This window comes from Coccomyxa subellipsoidea (assembly GCF_000258705.1).
Source record: "Coccomyxa subellipsoidea C-169, whole genome shotgun sequence".
Taxonomy (NCBI): domain Eukaryota; kingdom Viridiplantae; phylum Chlorophyta; class Trebouxiophyceae; family Coccomyxaceae; genus Coccomyxa; species Coccomyxa subellipsoidea.
The window spans coordinates 519,950-543,578 of NW_005178035.1; the positions used below are offsets into that span (position 1 = coordinate 519,950).

Here is a 23,629-nt window from a genome sequence, read left to right on the forward strand (position 1 = left end):
TTTCGAGCTCGTCGTACACCTATCTGGGCAAGCTAATATCTGCCTTGATATTTGCCCTGCCTTGATGCAAGCACCAGCCTGAACCTAAGCAGAGCCCCGGCAAGCCAGCTCCAGGATGACCAAAAGACTAGTATATGTGGTCAAAGCTCCGCTTGGGAGGCCGACAGGGAGCAGGAAGCAGCTAGGAAGCGAGCCCTGGGTGAAGCCCAGCCAAAAAGTGGACGCTTTATTGAAAAAAGGTATCTCGAGAATATCTTCGGCGCCTCGGGCGGCCTGCTCCGGTCCGGCGCTGGCACCAGGACAGCCCAAACAGACCCCATGCACGCGCGGATCCTCGTGGAAAAAGGTCAGCCGAAGCCTCATCGCGGGCGCACAGCGGTCACGCGGGGTCCGTAACAAGGACGACGGGGACCGCTCGCTGCAGGGCTCGCAGCGGGGCGCTGACCGCCATAAACAATGCACAAACCGGTCCTGGAATTCAAGGTGCTGCCATCCCCCGTCGCATGCACGCTGCTCCCTGACAGAGGCTGACCCAGCTGCAGGCTCAAGCAGGGCTTCCCACAATAGCGTGCCTGCGCCCCTCTGAACGCGGACAATGCGCTGCACCACCCACTGAAGTCCTCTGACATGCCAGCAATCCCTAATCTGGGCCCAGACGCGCCCTCACCTGTACTACCGGAGAGAAATCCGGGAAGGGCAGTCGCAGATGCCCTCCCTCCCTGGTTGCCGCGAGATCAAACGGCGCACACTACGAACGATACCTTGAAGGTCCCACACTCCACGAGCAGAGGGTCTGCGGAATGCTACCACTTTCGTGCAGATCAGAGGAACATCAAACGCGGCAGCTGACGCCCATATAGCGATCTTTAAAGGGTTTGTCATCCTTGAGGAAATCTGAGGGGTTTGCTGACAGGCCCTAGGGCTTCCGGGGTGCTTGCGGTGGATGTGCTATATTGTCTCTGAGCAAATTTGGTTGGATTGATATCCTGCGGTGTTTGGAAGCAGCGTCGTCTCCTCCACATTCCTGGAGTAGCACTGTGATCGCCTCAGATCTTGTGGAAGCCGCTGCTGCGCCGGACTGGCGAGGTGGAAAGTGTGTGATAGTCAGGTAGGGCTGACTTTGACCGCTGTGAGCTCGCTTTCAGATCCAATCAACCTGTGGCATTGTATCGAAGGATTGCATCCCATCATGAGCTTGACTCTTGTTCGCATGTGCGATACTCTGAAAGGGCCCAAGACCCAACGTCAATGTGGTCACAGAATGATAAGCATCTCTTTAGCACCGACCTTCAAGATCGAATCCATTTAACAATAGTATATCAAGGAGCGTTGAATCGGCAGGTGAAGTATCAATTTTGCTGTTGCCCGCAGGTTGGGAAAATTGGCAGCCTACATCTGAGCCCAAGTGGGGGCATACAGATCAGGCCTTTGGCCTCAGATTCAGGATGAGTAACGGCCACACAGTGACAGTCCAGGGCCTGGGTGAGCGCCTGCCTGTGGAGAGGCCAGAGGACTGCGTATCTCGCACCCTCTCCGCTTCTGGGGCAGGCTTGGTAGCAGGAGGCATCATGGGTGCAGTCACAGCCAACTGGGGCAAGGTGCCCCCTGTGTTGGCTGACAGGCCCTGGCCCGCCCTCAAACACACAGGTGCAACATCTGAGCTTTGCTCTATCCTATCTAATGTCTAGAAGGGCTTTCACATAGTGTTGCGCAACAAACATATGAACACACCTCATGCATGCTTCCATTGGGGCGCAGCTGGCTGTGTGCAACCCGTAGTGAGCACTGAGTATTGAGCATGGGAATGTGGAGTGGCACCGATAATATTGACACTGCACAGGAGCCATCATGGGCGCTTATGGGACTACCTTTGCGCTGGTGGGCGGCACGTTTGCAGTGGTGGACTGCCTAGTGGAGGACTTCAGAGGTATGGTGGCCCTGCATTGGCTATTTGCCTGTTATAGCACCAGGCCCATGCTTGAAGCAAGTGGAAGCCGCACATAAGGAAGCAGTCAGGTGCTGTCCTTACCACTGCAACATGTCGATACGTAGGCGCTGCAAAAGGAGAGGGGCAGCATCAACCGGCAAAAATCCATACCCTGCATGTCAATTCAGCATCTTCCGTGGGTCCCTCTCGGTGTAGCTGGACGGGACTAGACTGCCAAGCATGCTTCACATTGCATACCATCCCAGGGAAAAGCCGTTGCAGCAGGAACTGACAACAATCTAGCGTCGGGAACGGTATAAATTGCAATGGGGGTTCTCCCGAATACTGCACTTACACCCCACCCCACGAGCAAAAATGATCAGTGTTGACCTATCTGGGGTGGTTGTGCGCAGGGAAGAAGGATGCCTGGAACGGCGTGATCGCGGGCCTGGCGGCTGGCGCGGCCATCGGCATGCGCGTCGGCCGCGTCCCGGTTGGCGTCGGCGCGGCCGTCGCGCTGGCCGCCACATCAGCTGCCGTGGACGTTTCCGGGGGCCACCTCGTCGGCAATGTGCGCCCTCTTTTCTTCAGTGGGATCTTCATTTTTTGGAAGATCACAACATGTTTTTAGGTTTTGCTGTTGCTGGTTCTGATGGCATGGCAGGCCCTCCGAGTTCCTGGTGTAGGCTGCGTGCTGAAAGCAAGACACGCTGCTGTCTTCAAGCACCCGCTCTCCAGCTGTCGCCATGTGCTTCATTCATGCCAGATAGTTCTCCTTTTGAAATTTGAAGGAGTCAAAGGCAGGCAAGTGTATGTGCAAGAGCCTGCGGCCATTGCTGGCTGCTTTGTTTTGTCCGCCGCTGCATCTTGCCAATGTAGAGTGGTGGAAAACGCATCATGAGAGTCTGTGAACATGTGGGCAGCTTAGGAGATCCCCATGGGCAGGGCACTGACTTTTGGTACTGCTGTGCAGGGGTTTGTGAATGATGGGGCCACGCCACACCGACCAGTGTATCCCTACAAGTGAGGAGACCTGCAGGACGTTTAGCTCCAGTACGCCAAGGCCTTCTCAGGTTTGGGCTAGGATTATTGGGCAAGTAATATTAGATCACTGCATGGTTTGCAGTGCTGGTGGTGCTTTGTGTGTGGAGAATTAGCAGACTTGATGCTGGTGATGGATGCGAGAGGTGCTGAGGGCAATTGCCTAACATGAGGCCACGATGACCTGGAAGTACTGTTTAGCAAGGACGACACGATTTGGCCGTCATGAGGCTGCACTGTAGTTTACAGTCTGCAATAATCATCTTGCAATTTCCCAAGACCGTCTACCGTCTTGTGTGCATCACATGTGTGTTCAAAAGAGGCCGCAAGGACGCTTGTCAAGCCCTCCAAGGCACCAGTGCTAACGTATTCAGAGGTGATAAACCAACTTCAGTGCGTACACGTGCGTTAAACGGTCATTTTTAGTTCCTTTCACATACCTCACTGAGACGGGACGTATCTCAATGTGAATACAAAACCATAGTGAGGCATGCATTTGAAACACAAACATTCGCAACACTAAATTGCAGCAAGGAATATCTTGCGTCCAATCTTTCGGGCAGGTGATGTGCAGCTATATTGAGCACTTGATACCCCACCAAAAAATTCATGGCAGTCTTGGCCCATCTTCGTACAGTGGCGCTGCGCAGTGATGCACAGCAAGTCATCATCGCTTGTCGTCGGGCTTCTCGGGCAGGATGTCCATCATGTAACCGCACTGCCCAATAACTCCTTTTCATCTAACAGCCAGTCAAAATGACTCATACTCCTGACCCTCGGGCGGGATCTACATCATGCACTTGCTAAGTAATTGGCATCACAGCCAGTCATCTGTCACTCATCGTCGGGCCCCTCGGGCAGGATGTCCATCATGTAGTCGCGCTGCGCTGGCCCGCCGTCCACAAAACCGGCCGTGCCGGGGAGAACGCCGTCCAACAGCTGGTCTATCACGTCCGGCTCCGCCGGCGTGTCGGGCTCGCCCTCGAACAGCGACGGGTCAAAGTTGTCGATCTTGTCCTGCAGTTCCGCCGACTGCGCATGCGCATGCAAGCAGTCAGGATAGCCCAGCGGTCACAGCGATGAACGAGGACACAATTGGCCAGCTCTGGATGTTACGGGCGTTGAGAAGCTTGCTGCAGCACAGTCTCATGACCTCCGGACCTTTCAAGACCTCCGCCGCCCAAGTTAGACAGGGGCCTACCCACAGCATGGTGCAAGGACAGCTCAGCAGCATCCAATATACAAAAATGCAGGCCACGTGCCTTATTCTGAGGCGTGAAAATGGTTGTTAGTGTAGACAACTTGCCATTCGTCTGTGCATAGAGGAGTCAGATGGTGCACCGCTCCAGATACTGTAACCGGCTTCAATGCTAAGTATCCCTATGTGCTGCACAAGCTACAATCTGCCTTCACAAAGCTACATCCTGACAGTTCAGGAAGAGGGAACGTGCGCGAGGGTGCGCACCATGCCCCAGGATTCTGCGAGTTGGACTGCCTGTGCGGCGGCCTGGTGTTCGGCCTCCAGCTCGCCCCAGCGCTCCTCCATCATGAAGTGGGCCCGGATCCAGGTAGGGATCTGGTCCGCGTCAACCGTGTCCTCCTGCGCGCGCCAGATCTTCAGATTTAAAAATTTCCATACGATGTACTGAACTGTGCAGGCCTGTGGGTGGACCAGCAGACATTCTTTCTTGCTCTGATTCTGCCGCCTGGTGACAACTTCCCTGGGGCGTGTTCTGAACGTGACAAGCGGCAGGTGCAGGTGTGCTCAGGCAAGGACCAGTAGGAACAGGGGAATACAAGCAGGCAGCGTCAGATGAAAGAGGAGTATCGCCCGCATGCATGCGTTTCAGGAATTCTCGGGGCGACCGAGGAAAGGGGAAGTCGAGGGGAGTGCAGCGCACCTCGAGGTGCATTTGCTCCATGAGGTTGCCCAGCGCGAGAGCCTGCCCGTAGCTGGGCACGGTTCCGCGCATGCGCTGCTCGTGGTGGACGTCCATTGCACGCTCCTGCAGCTCCTCCAGCCAAAACTGCCTGCGCGCGAAAAATACCAACACGTTTAGAACGCCGAGTCCCTTGATTTTGCACTATAAGACAAAGCGCAACCCAAGGTGCGCCTGACACTCTTGAACGCTTGGAGAATTGTGGCGCACAGTGGAGCTGCAATTTGAGGAGGAGTGCCCTTGTTAAGCAGGCCATGGTGGCAGCTGTGATGATGCGCCAGAGTTGGATTGATGAATACCCTTTTAACAAAATCCGACGGCGAACCACCAGAGCCGACACGTTTGGGCAATCCTATGCATTGTGTGGCGGGGGCAGGCTATGCGAGCAGATATTACTTGCCCTGTCACTTCACTAAGCATATTGCAGGTAATTGAGCGCATCAGGGACCTTGAACGCCATTGCACAGATGCCGGATGCAATGTACAGATTATTCGCTGCAACAGAATCCCCACCTTGCATATTTCTCCTTGAGCTCGCCCACAGTCAGCGCGTCGTCCCACTCCTCAACTGTCACACCCTCCTTCTTCCGCAGCCCGGACTGGACAACAACCAAACCAGAAATATGTTAATACAATTGGTAAAGTGTGCAGGACCCCACTAGGAGAACAGTGCAGAGAGATACTTTGTTGAAGAAGCCAAACGAAAGTAAACTGATCATTCTTATATTACAAACTTTTCCTGCCAGAGGCAAAGTGCGTATAGAGACAAGCTGCGAGAAGAGGCTGAAGGCAAGGTGCGTCTGCAGACAAGCTGCAGGTTGAGGCTGCCTCATATCCTACCCCTTGATGGAGTCGCCAGATCCGAGCAAGTACTCTAATCAAGGGTGTGTTTGGGGTGTGCCCACCTGGCCGATTTCTTGCTGCGCCCCCCGGCTGTTGCCCCCCGGCAGCGCGTAGGGGTCCGACAGATTTCCTGCAGCCAGCAGAGCCCGTACTGATCACACATGACGCATCTGGCAAAGAAAATTGCCTTATAAGTGTCAATTATGGCCCCTGGAAGCGCAGCCGATCATCTATTCAACCTCAGTAATGATCAGGCTGGCCATAAAGCAAGATGGTATGCACAAAAGCGCAGAATCTAAAGGCCTTGCCATCAAGGACAACACAAAAAGAGAAAGGAAAAGAAAGGAGATGTCTGCTGAGCGATTGGGGGCATGCCAAAGGGAGCATGCACCCATGAGAATGGCACAGCAGCAAAGGCGCTGGGGGTGTAGTGGGACCACCAGAACGGTGGCCACAGCTGCGGACCCCCCTGCGCAGTCACTCTGCCAGAGATGTAACAGTTGCACCAAGCACGGCACATCCCCGGGGTTGTTACGCCGCGGGGAGCCTGGAAACCTGACTATCTCTGACGAAGGGCTCCATTTGAACCTCCCATGGAATATACAGCTCCTGATGAATTCACACACAGTGCTCCTCAACTCTGAAAGTGTGCATGCTAGTGAGCCTCGCTAGCTGATTGCTGTCTATTCTTGAGACCAGATCAAATGACCAATGCCCTGGGCGTTGCAACCATGCCTGGGATCAAATGAGAGAGTAGCCTGCCAAATTTGCCGGTCACAGCTCGGCAGACCATAAGCAAGCAAAAGATCGCAGATATCAGTGTCCTTTGTTTCAATGTGCACTGGAGTGGATGTGGGCGGCTTCTGATGGGCGCTGCAAGGGGTCAAGGGGGGGAGGGGGGCACCAATATCCAAGAGGGGGTCGCTCAGCCGATCGGGGATGAATTTCAGCTCGTTGCGCATCTCCCGCTCCATTCGCTGCATCAGCTTCGAGTTGGAGTTGTCAAAGGCCCGGTGCCCCACACGCGACCCCTTGAACGCCTGCTCGCCACACCCCACCGTAGTTTTGCATCCACAGAACATATTGGCCGTTGCTCCATACAGGCCTTGTCAGTCAAGTGGCAGATCCCCGACAGGGAGAACAAAGAACACATGAGTGCAAACTACAAGGGCATGTTCGGCTTTCATCATGAAGCCTGGCATGGTGCGATCTCTCTAGAACGTGCCTGCCTCTGGTTGTTGGGATCCTTCTTGGCTGCTCGTACTACATTCTGTTGCCTGGACTTTCTGTGCAACCTGTGGTATGCCAACAGCCCCGCATTAGGACTACCTCACCTTGCATACTGTTGTCTAAGCACCTGGGTATTAGCACCAGTGTAAAGAAGCAGGAACGCTGAATGTCAAGGCTACAGATAGTCTTCTCACCCTGTGTAAAGCCGCTGCTGCCACCCATGGCTGGCCTGTCAACAAGAACAAACTCACGTGTTATCTTTTTTACGAATGAAGAGGATGCGCAGCCTCAACACAATTAATTCTACTAAATTACAAAATAAGAGCATATCCTGGCCACCTTGTCATGCTGAACCAGACGTCCCGAGCCCTGCATGCTGCAAGAGCAGAGATCTCCAGAGAGCATTCTCTCCGTGTTCAAGAAGGACATCTCTGGGGCGTTCCTTTCCAAGGAATTCTCCCTACGGAGAAGTTTTCTAGTTTTTTATTATTATCGTAGGGTTCCTATAACCAATTCACCCAACAACCGACACAGGACAGCTGCTTAGTATTGGCATTCAGCTTGGAGAGGATCCACAGTCAAGACTGAGATCTTAATCGTAACATAGAGATCACTGAACTCACAATATCAATGTGCAGTCAGCAGCCACAATATATAAGGAGATTGCTTGTTGAGAACTTCAGGTGATCTGTAGGCCGTCCTCCACCAAACCCTTGTTTTTACTCTTTAAAAACCCTTCACCCACCTTTGGTCCCCCAAACCCTTTATCCGTCGCGCGCAAATGATGGCGAACAGTCGGACCATGAAGGTAAATCGCAGACTCGTAGCAGACCACCTACGTCAAGAAACAAAGCATTGGATGTTGTCCCATGAAAGAGACATAAGGCTGCCGCAGCATTCCTGACTATATCGTAAGGTTCGATGGCCCATCAATCGGCGTGCTTTCCCAGGCTCCAATTTGCCATTCTCGCGTCTGCATTGTTACTCTTATGCCTCAAGAGCTCCCAGGCAAGGTTTCCAGAGGCTGAAGGGGGCACCTTCGTGAGGATCGAGGCGGAAACGGCCGTTGCAAGTGCTACAGAAGAGAAGGACATTGCCTTCAATCACCTGCGACGATGGGGCTTGGGAAGCCAAAGGCAATTTGCGGAAGTTGCAGGTGCGATGCGCTTATACGACGAACTGTCGGCTTCTTGCAAACTGGCTCCTGAAACCTGTACTAGGTCTCCACCACTGCCCAGCACAATTACCTTGTTCACGAACCACATTAGATCTTGGATCATTGGACATTGCGATAGATCCCATGATGCTTTTACCACCTCGATCTGATTGACGTCTGCTGCACAATGCCCTGCCTTGGGAGCTAGGCCTTGACCTCAGAAACACAGCAGCCTAACTCCAATCTTGTCTGCAACAGAGCCAGGGACGTCGGCAGAGATGGTGATGGCACGAGCTTGGACTTACTCAGCTGTCGTGATTGTGGTGTTGGGCGAGCAACCACCAGAGAGGTGATCACCCATCACATGCTTGCTCACACAATCGATGCAACATGCCTAGCTGGTCATTACTCCCCTTCTTTGCTCTGTGTTCAGTACAGCCAATCTTGCCGGCTCAATGGTGCATCTCCAATGACACTCTATCAGTCTCTGGTCGAGTGTGGGACCCAACATGTGATTGCACCCCTGTCCCTTCATATCTGCGCCTGCAGCATTCCACAGGGGCAAACCCGTGCTGGGCACACGTTTTCAGCCCAGGCCTGCCAGAATGAAGGTAGATCGCACCGGACAAGACGAATCTGCTCGCAGGAAAAGAAGATCTTAATGCCAAAGTGAACTCTGCTGCGCAGGCGGAACGTGACAGCGGGGCAGCCATTCATCTCTGTGGAGCCGAGCCTTGACACTGAGGAGGGGAATGCTGCAGACCCCCTCCAGAGCAACCTGCCTCTGGGGGCCGTCAAGAGGGGCGCGCAGTATCTGGAGTCTTTCATGAGCGGGCCGCTGTTCCCTGTCAGGTGGGGCAGCCGCTGCAAACCTCCCTGCTGCAGCTGCTTCACTGCTCTCGATGGCAGTGGATGCCTTTGTCCATCGGTGTTACCTGCCCCAAATAAAGCACATGTTGGTGATAAGTGCTGCCTCTCTTGGTGCCGGTGCAAAGATGGATCAAGGTCTTTATGACGAGCATGATTATAGCCTAACCTACTTATTGCGTGCAATGCTCATATGTACCTTTGGACAACATGCGCGATTGCCGAGTGTGACGAGAAGTGCTCATGCAATGGCATGTTCATGCAATCTGCATTGCGTTGGTGAATTCAAGGGTGCCAATAGGACAACAGTGTCCAGATACAAAATGGGGCATGTATGCAGGCTGGTGACCAGGAGCTTTGAGCACAGCATGTTTGGGGAGGCGGGGCCTGTGGCGGTGTACGATGTCTCCAGCGGCGTTGTCTACTTGGACAGGAGGTGACGCCCTCTTATTTCGGTTTTTTTTTGTGCTCTAAATCATACAACGTTTTCAACACTGTGTGAAGGCACGCCACTGCCTCACGCATCCTTCCCCAAGTCCGTGTCAAAGTGAGGACTGTGAAACCCCACGAGTGGAAAGGTCTGGCAGCATGGCCTTGCAAGAGAACAGTGCAGTGAATTCTGCACAGTACAATTTGTGAGCGCTGCAAGGTTTTTATTGCATTCTGGGATGTTGCAAAATGACAGCAACCTGATAGAAAGATAGCCGGACTAGCAGCATTGTACCCTGGCAGTGGCACACAGGCCATTTGCACTGCCAGCTTTCTTTGTCTGAATGTCTGTGCATGTCTCTAATTCGTAGCATGCCTGAAAAGCATGTTCTATAGGGTGTCTTGGACCATTGAGGGGCTCTCTAAGAAGGCACAAGTGGCGCTGGAGGCATTTTCGGAGCAGCTGTTTGGCGGCCTGGGTGAGCACTGGGGGGCCCAGCAGCGCAACGCCTCCCTGGGTAGGGTTGAGGAGCAGGGGGGGTTTGGCGGGGTTGCAGGGGTCGCTAAGGTGGTTGCACGCACGGCCGCGGCGGCGCTCGCAGCTACGATGGCTGCGCAGGTCTGCGCACTGCCTTCCTTCCATCATTATGTCATGCTTTGCCTGCCTTGTGGTGTCTTCCGAGCCAGAGAGCTCTTGACGTTGAAAGGTTATGATCCAAAGCAAAGATTCTGCCTCTCTTTGACGGTTGCAGCTGCGCATGTTAGATGACACAATATTTTGCTGAGGTAATCTGGCTGGCTTTCTTTGAGGTCTTCTAAATCCTGTGAGTCCTGATAAATTTAGTTGTTATTCTTCTTTTTTGTTTAAAATTCAGGCTGAGCATCTTGGTATGGTCACATGTGAGTGTGAGGGGGGCATTGATCAAGGGGAGGGCCTGGTTTGCAGACTACCAATTGGTGCGCAGGTGCCGGTCTGGTTTTGCATTGCGTGCCCTATCGTGCTTGGGCTACTGGCGCCCTTTGTATTCAACCTGGGCTTGACAGCGGTCGCAGAAGCTGTCTGCCAGCACTACAGCCTTCCCGACGACCAGTGCAACGAGCTTTGGTGCGCGCGCACTGCTTGCATTGATGCTTGGTCAATCCTGATCATTGTGCAAAGGTCAGATGAGCATTCTCTGCGTGCTGCAGTTGTGTCTATGCAGTCAGTGAAGTGGGTTTAGCACCTTTGTGCATTCCCGAGCTAGTATGCGTCTACCCCATCGTGCATATTTTGCGGGCCGTGCAATGTGTCAAGCCGACAGGATCATTTCTGTATTCAAATCCCCCGTGCTACTCCCTGCCACATTGTTGGACCAAAGGCTTCCCCCAAGAAGGCTTGACATGGTGGCCCAGGGCCGTCACTACATCACCACTGCAGCCTGTGGGTATCTTAAAGTCAAGCTTCCGGTGGTGTGCTTCACTGATTAAATGATATTGCTGGTTTGCAGGTACGGCGCATTTGCGTTGGCAATGGTGCTCTCACTGGCATCGGCAATCCCCATTGTCTTTGTGTGCCGCCTGCCAGACTGCGCAAAGGGCATTGCGAGGACAATCCTCCCCTACGCCTGAGTGGGCCAACCCCAGACATTCCATATGCAGGGGACTCTTGACCTCCAAACCTGAATCAGAGCTTTATTAGTGTTGACACTGGTTGGCTCAGAGATGCTTGCAGAAAGTGCTTCTCCCAAAAAGGAGGTGCAGTGCTGCAGCCTGGAGCCCCGTGGATGCAGGCTGCACACTGAAGAATGAACTCTGCGTTCTTATGCCCTCGGACAACGAATGCCCTCAGACAGGAAATCTCTTTAGGGCAGATTGGGCATGCAAGTTGGTGTTGACTCCCTGCATCAAGAAGCAAGCCGCATTGTGGGGAATTGTACATGTACTGCTGTTTGTCATTTTGTTTCAGCTTGCAAAAAGTTTTTGATGTGTGAATGGGCTGGATGCGCGCATTTGCTTTTGGCTGCCTTCCTCTGCTGCTACGATTATTTGTGACTAAATAGTGAAGCGATACCAACAGCGTCTCCTGTGAGAATAGGCTTCCGGATTCCGAGATCAGTACTGTATGAGCTGGGTGCTTATGATGTGATATGTGCCTAAAAATGGTTTTGCAACAGACGAGCCAAGGAGAGATCTGATTCCCCACGGAAGCTGATGGGACCTGGGAAGGGAATATTCGTTCGCCATGCTGACGTCACTATCCATCTATGGCATCAATCATGAGGAAGCATTACATCAGACACTCTCTCATGAAAAATGCTGGCACCAGCAACTTTTGCAAGACTTCTCTCTTTGGAAGATCCTCATCCTAGACAGCCCTCGGCTGTCCTCAAGCCAGAGCCATGATCATGAGCTAGAAGACTTGCAAGTGTATAGAACCCACTGCATAGTATTATTCTTAATATTATTACATGCTTTTCCTGCCGAAGGCAAGGTGCGTCTGCAGACAAGCTGCATGTAAAGGCTGCCGAATTCCTACCCCTTGCTGGACTCGCCAGATCCAAGCAAGACCCAATCAACCTCAGGCACGGTGCTCAGTATTTGCACCGCCCCCCTGCTCAGGGGTAACAAGTTCAAGACTGGGCATGATAAGATATACGCTCACACTTCACACAAGGCTCTTGTTAGAAAGCAATCGATATACGCCGCTGCATAGGCCCGGGTCTCAAGGGATTCAATGCATCATAATGTGCTGCAGCCGTTGCCAGCCAAAGCAAACATCGCCTCTCACAAGCCGGCACGCGGGCTATCAGCAAGCTTAGCCATTTAGTGCACGTCTGTCTGCAAAGTGAGAACTCAAGGAAATATTGCCAGCCAAATCCGCGCCTCCATAAAAGGTTTGAAGGTAATTCCCAGGCTTCCACAGATGCATTGAACGTTGCTGACTCAGATGCAGATGCTGACAAACACCCATTTTTTGGGAGCATTTTAGGCAGCTGCTCCCGGCTTAGCCTGCCACTCCATGATGGCGGAGCGCAGGCTGTGGTTACTAATCAGGTGCTTGTGCAGCAGGGGATCATTAGTAATGGGGCTGGTGTTGTGACTAAGCAGCCAGACCTCCAGCGCCTGCCGCTCATATGTGAATCCGTCCGCTGCCATCACCGGATCCCTCATCATATCCTGCAGGGAACAAAAGCAAGCTTGTCATTTTAAGTATCTTAGGATTTCATGGCTGTGATTCATACGCCCTTGCCTTGCTTTCGTACAACGCTGGTAGGAATGTCACAGGTGTGCAGCCGACTTGTTTTATATATTTTTTTGTATGCTTTTCTTGCCAAAAGGCAAGGTGCGTCCTGCAGACAAGCGGCAGTTATAGACTGCCAAAATTCTACACCTTGATTGACTCGCCAGATCCAAGCAGGCATCCCAACCAACCGAGGGCACAGGGCTCATTATTTGAATTGCCCCCCGCCAGCCGGGGTCCACTTGGCTTTGACAAGGCAGAATGACAGAACACTTGCAGTTGTATAGCCAAATATGGCAGCCAATGGAGCATAAATATGCAGAGCAAGGGCAGGGTGCTCATGCATAACTCCTCACGAATTGCTAGGTTGATCCAGGGCACGCACGTGGGTAACGGGGCAAACAAACATCGCATCGGGCTGGATTCCACTCCGCGACTTGTCCGTTGCCGCCATTCGACCAGGCAGATTGTGAGCTGGCGCTTGCCTCTCGCGAGGTTGTGTAGTGGGCGCAGCAGCTTGGACCCGTCCGGGCTGCCCTCCTGCACACAATTGGGCATGACAAGAATTTTTCAAAAGGGTCATCGGTTCAAATTATTGTTGCCATCACTATTACACGTTTTTCCTGCGAAGAGGCAAGGTGCGTCCTGCAGACAAGCTGCAATTAAAGGCAGCCTTAACTGTACCCCTGGATGGACTCGCCAGATCCAAGCAAAGAGCCAATCACCCGTGGGCACGGTGCTCAGTATATATACCGCCCCCTGCTAGCCGGGGCCAAATACAATGGGACAAATACATTGTGTCTGATACACGGGGGGGTTCAGAGGGAAACCAGAAGCACACTGAGGAAGTGTCTCCACACCAAGGGGATACCACACCATGACAAGGGGACGTGGGACCCTCTTGTACAACTCCGGTGTCTAAAAAATGACACGAGGGACATGCACTAAGCGACCTGGACTCTCAGGGAAGACCGCAGAGGCATATATCATGGAGAAGCAGCGCTGCTAGCATGAAACATTGCGCGGGTTTCAGCTCACCTAAGGCGGCTTGAGCCGCTGCATGCTCCTGTTGACGGCGCGCGATCTTGCGCTTGTTGCGGCAAATCAACACCATAATAATGATCAACACTGCATATATTGACACAAATATGGCGCCCACCGTGCCTGCACAAGATCCACACCAATATGTGCACGATAATCATGAAAAATTCCTACAAAGCAGGCTGTTGACGAGAAAGGTGTGGGGGTGATGAGAAAACTTTACGTGCTAGCTTCTCTCTCTTCTTCTGCTCAGCATCTGCGGCAGCTTTTTGGTCAGCTTCTGCTTTGGCCCTAGCAGCAATCACTGTGGGGTCTTTGTTTTCAATGCCAACAACCTCCCAGTAGGTGTTATTCAGCTGGTTCTTCAGCTGGAGCCTTTCATCGCCTTGCAGAGCAGCTACATTCCCTGCATCCTCCCTGTGGGCAGCAATTTCTGCCAAGAAATTTTCCACTTGTTCCTGCAGGCCTGACGTGCTGTTTGCAAGCGCATAAGCTCCTTCTGGAAAGCTTCTGGGGCTTGGCCTGGATCCTAGAGAGGCTTCCAGGCAGCACAGCAAGAGCAGAGTGACTGCAACCTGCAAGGTAAACGAGTAATGAAGATACGTGTGAGGGAGTGCCTCATTGATGAGCCTATGGAATTGTGATGATAGCATCGAGTCTTTTCGATTGCAGGCTCCAAACAAAGGGAGACTGATGGCTTACCTGGCGAGATCCCATTGCAGGTGACCTTGAATGTCAGAACGAGAGACTTTTGCTCGCTGGTGCGCAATTTGGGATATCCTGCAAAGGCAGGGAGGCCTATCAACTTCACTGTAGAATTAGGCAGGACGTCACAAAGTTCGTCAACCATAGGATCAGAATTTTCTAAGAAAGACCCTATCTCACCGAGTCAACTGCTGCAAGGCAGAAAATCAATGACCCTACTGTGAATTTCAGCAGAACGCCAGACATGTCGGCAGCCACAGGATCAAAAGCTGGAAACCTCGATCTATGCACCTCCGTTTTGGTTCACCTACTTGGCCGCTTGGATTGGTACTTGTAATTTATTCAACCGCGTGAACATGAGTGTTTCACTGTTTCAATGTTTGGCGGCAGCTGCAACCTCTTCCAATGACTTCTTAAGGGTCCGATGAGCAAGCGCAAAGGGACACACGCCCCAGGATATTGAAGATCAGCTCGAAGAATACTTTCCTAAGAGTCTAAAGGATCCACTCGCAGAAGATGATTCGCGACAGACGAGCGAGGCTGATGGAAGCTGATGCAGGGTATATTCCGATCGTCATGCTGATGTTGACATCCACATCTTGTGACATTATGACGTATTCAGCATCACCAAGCGTGCTGTGAATTCTCAAGGAAACACTCTCCCAGAGGCCTCCTGGACAGCTTGAGGCCATCATAGGCATGCCAGTTACACACAGCAATAAGACCTGCAGATTTGCATATTGCCCACCATGTTCATTATGAAACCGGTTAACTGATTGAAATGAAGGCTGCTGAACAGGAGATTCTTCAAAGCGTACATGCCTTTCAAGGCCCAATCATCCCAAACGCATCCCAATTGCCCGATATAGATACACAAGCACTCACTTCTTCACTGGTGTTCTTGGAAAGCAATTGAGGCCTTTCCTGCAGAAGGAGCTATGGCCTGCTCTCATGGGACTTGCTCGAATGAGTTCTCCTTGTGCCACACCTGTGCTTCCCCTGACCTGACACTGCCTCTGACACGCTTGCAGGCCGGTAATTGGAATGCCTCAAGGGTCCAAATACACAGGTTTCGAAGGCATGTCTCAAGAGAAACAAGGCACACTTGCCAGTCTCCTACAGCCCAAATGTGGAATAAAGGTGCCAGACCTTGACGCACATATTGCATGCTGTAGACCCCCATGCTGCCATTACCATGGCATTCCACATATGTGAACCTACTCCTTTATGCATCTATTCCTCCCTGCTTGGCCTGCCACTCCATTATGGCTGATCGCACGCAGTGGTTGGGGATAAGACGCTTGTAGGCCAGGGGCTGGTTAGTAACTGGGCTTGTGTTGTGATTAAGCAGCCACTCCTGCAGCGCCTGTCGCTCGTATGTGTAACCGTCCGCCGCTATCACCGGGTCCCGCATCACATCCTGCAGCAAAACCAAATCAGCGTTTCATTGCAGATCTCCACTGCAGGTTATGGCAGTCCCCCAAATCAAATAGACCCAAATTACAAAACGTTGTTCGCCACTACTGTCAGGGTGCATTGCAGCTGTGCAGCCCAGTTAGCCTTGACAAGCCACAGCGGCGTGAGAGGTGTGTTTATGATATTTGACGGGTGTGAAACCCTGACAGCAGGACAGCAATAGCAATGCAGTGCCAGGGTGCATGGCTTGCACAGAGCTCCCATGCTAGCACAGCATCTGGAATTTCCATGCAAAGTACAGCAGCTGGGAGAGCATGGGAGAGCATGTCAACTCATGTGGGTGATGGGGCAGAGGAATATTGCGTCAGGCTGAGCCCCGCTCCGCGACTTGTCCGCTGCCGCTGCGGCACCGTTTGCAGATGTGATGTTGTTGTGAATGTTCATCCGCCCCTCCCTGTTCTGTCTGTTTGGCACAGCAGCCGGTGCCTGGGTGGAGGGCCCTGCAGATAGTGGCGTGCACAAAATTTCAGGCCAAACGTGCCTCCTCAGAGCTGCTACTTCTGGGCGGCAGCAGAAGCACTTGCTGTGAAATAGTGGTCAGTGGCCAGTCAACAGGTCATTTGAGATCGCATCACGACGTGTGTCATTCACCTTGCTGCATCCGGAGGGGTAAAATATAGGAAACATGTTCATTAATTACCCCTAGTGGATCCCTCGCCCTTGACCCATCATGTATCTAGACATGCGTGCGGGAACCACCGGATCTATACAGGATCTTCGAGGCACAAGGACACCGGAATGTTGATGTGTTTGCACAGGCGGTGTGTAGACGGGATCGTACCCGCTGCAGCCTGGGCACTTTGGGGCTGGTGCTGACTGGACTGCTGCTCTGAGGAGACGTTAATCTTCTTGCCGCAGCAGCAGGCACATATCACGCAACAGAAGAGCGCGATTCCACAGCAGCTAAAGACAAAAAGCAACGCAAAAAATCGTCGGTCTGCGCAAATGCGCACTCCCGTCAGGCAACGAGCGCTGAAGCACAACACGAAGCGCACTTGCAGGAGAACTTGTGATGGCAAGAAGCCGTACCATCATGTTTCTTTGCCGCGGCGTCCTGTTGCTGTTTTTCAGCACCCGCTTTCTTCTGCGCTGCCTTGAAGGCCGGATCCTGCTTTTCTTGCTGTTCTATCTCATTGATCTTCCAGAAGGCTTCGTTGAGATCATTTTTGAGCTGCTGCCTGTCGTCGCCTTTGAGATTGGTGACGTTTTCGATGTCATGCTTGTGGGTTGCTGTGTCTTGCAGAAAGTCCTCGACTTGTTGCTTCAGACCTGAAGTGCTCTGTGACAGCTCAGCACTCCCTTCTGTCAGGCTCCTTGGGTCGGGTCTGGCAGCATGGACGCGACAGAGGCAGCACAGCAGCAGCAAACAGAACAAAATCTGTGAGGCACAGTATTGATTATGTAAAGAGCTAAAGTTATCAAGAAATTTTTGTCGCAATACGTCCTTTAAAGCAGGCACGTGATGCAGAAGTGTCTACCGTGCACAACGCCATTGCCGACGATGTATGACGTTAGGAAGAGAGACTCAATCCAACAACAACGGTTATGGCGCACTGTGGCACACCTCACAGTTCAGTCAATCGGTAGCAAAACTCAGTAAGAGAAATGGTCAAAGACTCGAAAACTCTCTGAACGCACTTTGGTTTCCATCGCTGCATATTCAGATTACCTCTACGCTGCACAATCGTGGGCAGCCATCGCCTGGCCTTGTATTGAGAGCAGAGCCCCTCGTCCTCACGTCTTGCACACTGCCTTTGTTTGGCCACGAAATTCTGCACTTCAGGTCAGGTCAGGAAGAAAGATGTTTCCGTACATTTGACAATCAGTAGAGGAGCTGATGAAATGGTCTTGAATGCTCCGATTCTCATATCTGTGATCTTTGAAACAAGACGATCGAGGAATCTTTGGAGCATGGAGAAGCTGGGAACGGGATATTCTTTACGTGGTGATTAGCAAATCGCCTCAGATTCCATTACACACGCATGTGGGCTGCAAACATGTACTCAAATGGGCCTGCAAAACTTGTGACAAGGACTGGCATCTTAATGATCTTGCTATTAATATTTCTTACTGATAATATAATTACATGCTTTTCCTGCCGAAAGGCACGGTACGACATGCAGACAGGCTGCAGTGAAGTCACAATCGTCACAATTGCAATCCTCTTGTTTAAATTGCAAATCAACCGTGGGCACGGCGCTCAGTATCTACGCCGGCCCCTGCCAGCCGGGGCCAAAAGCTGATGCCAACCCCTGCCACTATCGCCTGCAGATGGCACTGCACCCTGCACTGCTGTACCTGCAATAATAAGGTCTGAATCTGACCGTATCATGTGTTTTATGTCTGTCATGCGCCTCCAGTCTCCACATCGTGTGCTCCACTCAAAGATTTTTCATCAAGTCGCAGCCGGCACCTGCACATAAGCCCAATACTCTCAATACCAGTATTGCACTGAAGGAACGATCTCTCTGGCCGAGACACGCCGTTCGAGACAGGGACTCTCACTCTCCCATCAGCAGGGCGTTGCTTGCCAAGCAATCTACTTTCTCTGAAGACGCATGCGCTGCAATTTCGGCCAGCAAGACTGGCGCTCGAGCTTTGATGCTCCTGGTCGACTCTGGCTTGGCAGGCAAGTGATGCGATCACGGCCACAAACAGTTGCATCTGCAAGGGGGACATAAGTGAAACTCTGAACACGAGAGAAGGGGGAATGTAGTCTCACGTCGGACAGGTGGCCTTGGCTTCGAGCCACCCCATGACACAGTCTTTGTGAAAGATGTGCCCGCATGGCAACAGTAATACTTTGGCCTGCCCCATGTCCTCCTGGCATACCACACACCCTCTCTCCTCCACGCCGTCATCCTGTCAGAGCATCAGTACACCCTAACTCACAGCAGGTTTGTAATGCTCAGCTGTTGACCAGCTGCTTCCATTGTGGGGTGTTCCTGTGAAGACAAGCCGCACCAGACTGCAGCCACAGCAGTTTGACTCTGACCAAACTTGCATCCAGAGACCAATGCTCAGACCTCATTTCTTTGGACGGAATGTCAAAGGGAACTCGGTGCAAAATAAGGAAGGAAGCATAAAGGAGGAGAAAGCATCATTTCACATGTGGAGTAGGGGCAATGCAAACCTTTGACGTAGATGCCATGTAAAACGATGGGAGCCTCCTCAACAAATCAGTAGTAAGCAGCACCCTTGATCCCCTTGTCTGGGCCGCATTATCTTGAACGGGTTGCACGCGGGGAAGCTGTATATTTACTGCACCTGCATAAGAAACACATCCAAGCATGTCACTGCGCTATGAGTCTTGATCTTGCTTATTCACACATCTCGAGCATGGAAGCCCGAGCAAATCCTTAATCCCTGCTCGTATTCTGGGTTGTCATTTCAGACCACACAGAATCGCTAGCTTGGTCTCGGCTGTTTGCAAACATCAAAAGACAGCTGCAGTCCAAGAATTGAACACACAATTCGCTACCATGACCCAATTTTTGCAACTCGGGTCGCCGGATTCTTAGTAGATGGACAATGATGCAGCATCTATGCGCGCGCACCCGTGTTGAAAAAGAAGTGGTTGTAATTCCCTCAGCATGTTGGGCAGCCTGGCTTCTGGATAGCATGCAGTGCACAGCATCAAATTTATGAGCACATCCATTGGGGATGAGCAAGACGAGATGACCTTCATCTGCAAGCTTACCTGATGCATTTGCGGCTGCTGCCGCCACACGTTGCTGCGGAACCTCTGGGTGCGGGAAGGGGTTAGGCTTCTCGCGGGTACACAAGGCGAAAATAATGAGCGCAATACCCGCCACTCCACAAAATACCATTAAGAAAGTCACCCAAGCATCTGCGAAACACAAACGTTATTATTATTATTATTGTTACACGCTTTTTCTGCCAACAGGCAAGGTTCGTCCTGCAGACAAGCTGCATCTAAAGGCTGCCACAGTCCTACCACCTGTTGGACTCGCCAGATCCAAGCAAGACCCAATCAACTGTGGCCCCGGTGCTCAGTTTTTATACCGCCCCCCCGCCAGCCGGGGCGCTTAAACCCAAACACAAACACAAGTGCCCTGAATCCTCATACTAGCTGTGCTACTGGTGATATAGCACCCTTCCCTTAGTTGGTTCACCTAATCCTGGCATGTGGCAAAGCTCATGAGGTTCTGGACTTGCAGCTGTGTTTGCTTAGTCAGCCGTGCTTGGCACAAAGAACATTGGAGTACACCGGCATAAAGCAGGGGTTAGGCAGTACCACTGGTATCCAGTAACCGCCTGGCAAGAATTGAATATGGGGCTTTGAAGAAAAGAAGGACTGTGGTGGTAAAGACTGCGCACCTTGGTGCTTGCCGTCTGCTGCTTTCTGAGCATCCGCCGTAGCTTTTGTATCAGCGGCTTTTTTATCTGCACCTGCTTTCGCAGCCGCAGCAGCTTGCTCTGCTGCACCCTGAGCTGTCACAGCCGAGCTCTGGTCCACATTCCCCAACATCTGTTTGCCAAACAGTGCTCGGAAAGCTTCACCGAGTGAATCTGTCAGCTGCTGCATTTCATCGCCTGACACATTCCCTGCATCAGTCTGGAGGGTGATTGCTTCTTGAGGGTTATTGCCTCCGCTGTCGTTCTGGGGCAAGAGGCTTTCTGATGGGGAACCTGCTCCCTCTGACACGTTGAAGACCCCCTTACTGAATGCCTGACAGCTGCTAAGTGTGTAGAGGGACAGCAGCACGATTGCAGCCTGCAAGGACAGTGACTGCCATAATCTGTGCTATTCTCTTGCTCCTTACGAGAACACAAAACTCAAAAAATTGTAAGACAGAGAGCCTTTGGTGCTGCAGAAGCGTGGAGGGCTTACCTGGCACAAGGCCATTGCGTAAGAGGTTTGAACGATCAATAGAAGGATGGCTGTTTATTCCTGGCGACACCAACATTTCGACCCAGTCAAGTTGGGCAAATACTTCAAGAAGCAAACACAAAAACTTTTGGAAAGAGCTGAACCGCCAAGGTATGAAGATGGAAGATTGGAGCTGCTCGCCTGCAGTATATTTCTATATTATCTGGACTAGCGCCAAAGCCTATCGCTACTATAAGTGCGCTGGTCTTGACGCTCCCAAGGACCATAAGAAATGGCGCAAACATTCGCAAGAGCTAGTTTGAGATGTTTATATTGCGCAAGTTGAGTCTCGAATATCTTTATCAAATATTGCAGTATGACAACACCTTCTCTGAATTGACTTCAGAGTTATGAAAGTGAATTTTGTCAGGGACGAGCGAGGAAGCGAGGGAATATTATCGTGACCCCTGAGGCAAAGGGCTTTGCCGCAGGGAATATCCCATTTTTTCTCATGATGTCATCATGACATCAATCTTGCATGTATAAGTGTGCTATAATGGCTTCATTCCACATTTGATCCACTCCTTCCACTCCTTGACAACATCCTTGTGGAAGATGTCCCCACAATGTGGGGCCCACATGGCAGCAGCAACAGCTGGTGATTATCACACTTAAGGACGGTTTCTTGATATGCTCAGCACGCGAGAATTAAAAGTACCGGTATACAGAAAGGAAATAAGGGAGGAGAACGAAGGCTGTCAAGGCTTTCAGTGGAACCTGGAAGATGCTGGAAGGTGCACCTGATGATCCTGGGATGACTAGTAAGTCACCCCAACATCACTTTACAAAAGCAGGAATGACTCCAACGAAGTACAGCTATATTTTCACAGGTGACATAATTTGAGAAAGATTGAGCCACAGGTGTGCTTGAAAAGTACTCTGCTTTGAACCTGACCGACGAATCAGTCACACGTGCACCGCAACAGATTCTTAAATGAAAGGGTAATGCAGACCAGGATTGGCATCCAGCTGGCTGTGTACTTTAACAACATTTTTCGACGACTGATGGCTCGATTCCATGAGTAACCGCATGTCTAGATCAGAAGCTTTACCGTAAACAGCTTAGACAACCCAGCAACAAAACTTACCCGAAATAGCAGGAGAAATATGGCAGGGGAACTTTTCACTGACTGGCTGTTGAAAGGAACTCAAAGGTCCACAATCGCCAAGTTCTACGGTATTGCAATGCATATTTACATCGTGTCAGCAACATGTGCGGACATAATCACAGTGCCACGTCAGACACATCCAGTCTCGCACGCTGAGTTCACATGCTGGCTCCAGAGGGTAATAATCTTAGATTAAGGTTTGATTAAGGTGAGATTAAGGTTTCACCCCAGGCCCTGTATAAAGAATGAAGAACAAGGGGAGTAGAAAGTGATTCCACATTATACTGCCCTTGTGGAGAATAAGAAATGAAAAATTGCGCCATATCAGGCAGCTGCTGCCGGCTGCTTGGCCGCCCACTCCATGATGGCTGACCTTAGGCAGTGGTTACTAATGAGGCCCTTGTGCGGCAGGGGCTGGTTAGTAATGGGGCTGGTGTTGTGACTGAGCAGCCAGCCCTGCAGCGCCTGCCGCTCATAAGTGTGGCCGTCCGCTGCTATCACCGGATCCCTCATCACGTCCTGCAGGACAGAACAGCAAGCTCGTCAGTGCCAAATATTCGCAGCACATATGGTAATCGCTCAAGGACAGTCAAAACTTAGCTGAACCTGAACTATCAGGACCAAAACAAATTTTACACTGAAAATTTGCAACAGTCAAAGGTTGCCAGCAACAAGCCAGTGCAGGAAAGCCTGCATTGTTTGATTTCAGCCCCTAAGGAAGCTGTAAGATGCTAGCTGCTGTATTCAGGGGATACGAGGGTGTCAGAGTAGACTCACATGGGTGATGGGGCAGAGAAAGATGGCATCTGGCTGAGCCTCACTCAATGAGTCACTCCATGTCATGTCCAGTGTCACTGTGTGTGCAGAATCTCCATTAATCTGCCCTTGCATCCCTGCCTGAGTGGACGGCGCTAATTGAGCCCCTGCAAACAATGCCATGCACATACATCAAAGCCATTTTTTCCTGCAGTTGAAAGAAACCGTTTTTGCTTTTAGGCTTTTCAATGGAGGCACATGCTATGCACACGAGGAGAACCAGCATTTATTCTCTGGCGCCCACGGTTGATTGGGTCTTGCTTGGATCTGGCAAGTCCAACAAGGGGTAGGATTGTGGCAGCCTTGAACTGCAGCTTGTCCCCAAGACGCACCTTGCCTCTCGGCATGAAAGGCGTGCAGCAATGGTGACAACTTCTCAAGCTGATGGGCTCGTTCGGAATCATTTCTTATCTACAGGCGGGCAAACATGCTCACCGGTTGCTGGCTGCACCGTTGCAGCTGCAGAGTCCTGCTGGATTAGGAATCCGATCACCAAACAGCAGCAACATAGCCATGTCGAGCCAAGAGCCCCCGCCAGAGCACCAAAAATGATCACATCTGCACAGCATATGACACCCATTTAAGCAATGATTAGCTAAGGCACGCCAGGAAAAGCGTGCGCTTCCTTCAAGGCACAAGAGGTGAGCCACAGAGAGAAGGATCAAGCGACGCACATTTCTTGGGTGGATTTCCCTGATTTACTCCTTTCTGAGCGTTAGCCGCCTTTCGCTTTGCTTCAGCTGCATCTTGTCCTGCGCTTGTCTTTGTGGCATCAGCAGTACTGCTGGCTGCTGACAGGGCCCCTTGCTTGTCTTCCAAGTTATGCAGATCGCCCAATACAGACAACAGAGTACCCACAAAGGTATCCGCATTCTTGCCTTGCCAGCTAACGGCGTTTTTGGCATTGGTCTTGTACAACATCATGTCTATACAGA

General features: G+C 51.7%; 6 protein-coding genes across 6 annotated transcripts; 2 read left to right on the plus strand and 4 right to left on the minus strand.

Annotated features, from left to right (window-relative positions):
- Positions 1–998: 998 nt before the first annotated feature.
- On the plus strand, positions 999–3,342 carry COCSUDRAFT_53490 (mitochondrial import inner membrane translocase, subunit Tim17/22). Its single transcript, XM_005647526.1, has 5 exons — positions 999–1,108; positions 1,372–1,647; positions 1,841–1,927; positions 2,341–2,498; positions 2,901–3,342. The coding sequence occupies exons 2-5, from the start codon at positions 1,446–1,448 to the stop codon at positions 2,952–2,954; spliced, it is 501 nt and encodes a 166-aa protein (XP_005647583.1). The 5' UTR covers positions 999–1,108; positions 1,372–1,445; the 3' UTR covers positions 2,955–3,342.
- A 460-nt stretch (positions 3,343–3,802) lies between these two features.
- On the minus strand, positions 3,803–7,356 carry COCSUDRAFT_42018 (hypothetical protein; the record flags this gene model as incomplete). The annotated part of the gene is made up of 7 exons (XM_005647527.1): positions 3,803–4,000; positions 4,434–4,568; positions 4,870–4,999; positions 5,422–5,507; positions 5,814–5,881; positions 6,656–6,791; positions 7,321–7,356. 7 exons carry the CDS (start codon positions 7,354–7,356, stop codon positions 3,803–3,805), a joined length of 789 nt encoding a protein of 262 aa, XP_005647584.1.
- A 1,059-nt stretch (positions 7,357–8,415) lies between these two features.
- COCSUDRAFT_63423 (hypothetical protein) lies at positions 8,416–11,041 on the plus strand (the record flags this gene model as incomplete). Its single annotated transcript, XM_005647528.1, has 6 exons — positions 8,416–8,486; positions 8,825–8,989; positions 9,345–9,440; positions 9,830–10,052; positions 10,399–10,538; positions 10,921–11,041. 6 exons carry the CDS (start codon positions 8,416–8,418, stop codon positions 11,039–11,041), a joined length of 816 nt encoding a protein of 271 aa, XP_005647585.1.
- A 1,356-nt stretch (positions 11,042–12,397) lies between these two features.
- On the minus strand, positions 12,398–12,592 carry COCSUDRAFT_15698 (U box; the record flags this gene model as incomplete). Its single annotated transcript, XM_005647529.1, has 1 exon — positions 12,398–12,592. A coding segment is annotated over one exon (195 nt), but the record flags the coding sequence as incomplete, so codon positions are not given.
- A 3,062-nt stretch (positions 12,593–15,654) lies between these two features.
- Positions 15,655–15,828, minus strand: COCSUDRAFT_9882 (U box; the record flags this gene model as incomplete). The annotated part of the gene is made up of 1 exon (XM_005647530.1): positions 15,655–15,828. A coding segment is annotated over one exon (174 nt), but the record flags the coding sequence as incomplete, so codon positions are not given.
- A 6,374-nt stretch (positions 15,829–22,202) lies between these two features.
- On the minus strand, positions 22,203–22,412 carry COCSUDRAFT_15848 (U box; the record flags this gene model as incomplete). The annotated part of the gene is made up of 1 exon (XM_005647531.1): positions 22,203–22,412. A coding segment is annotated over one exon (210 nt), but the record flags the coding sequence as incomplete, so codon positions are not given.
- Positions 22,413–23,629: the final 1,217 nt, after the last annotated feature.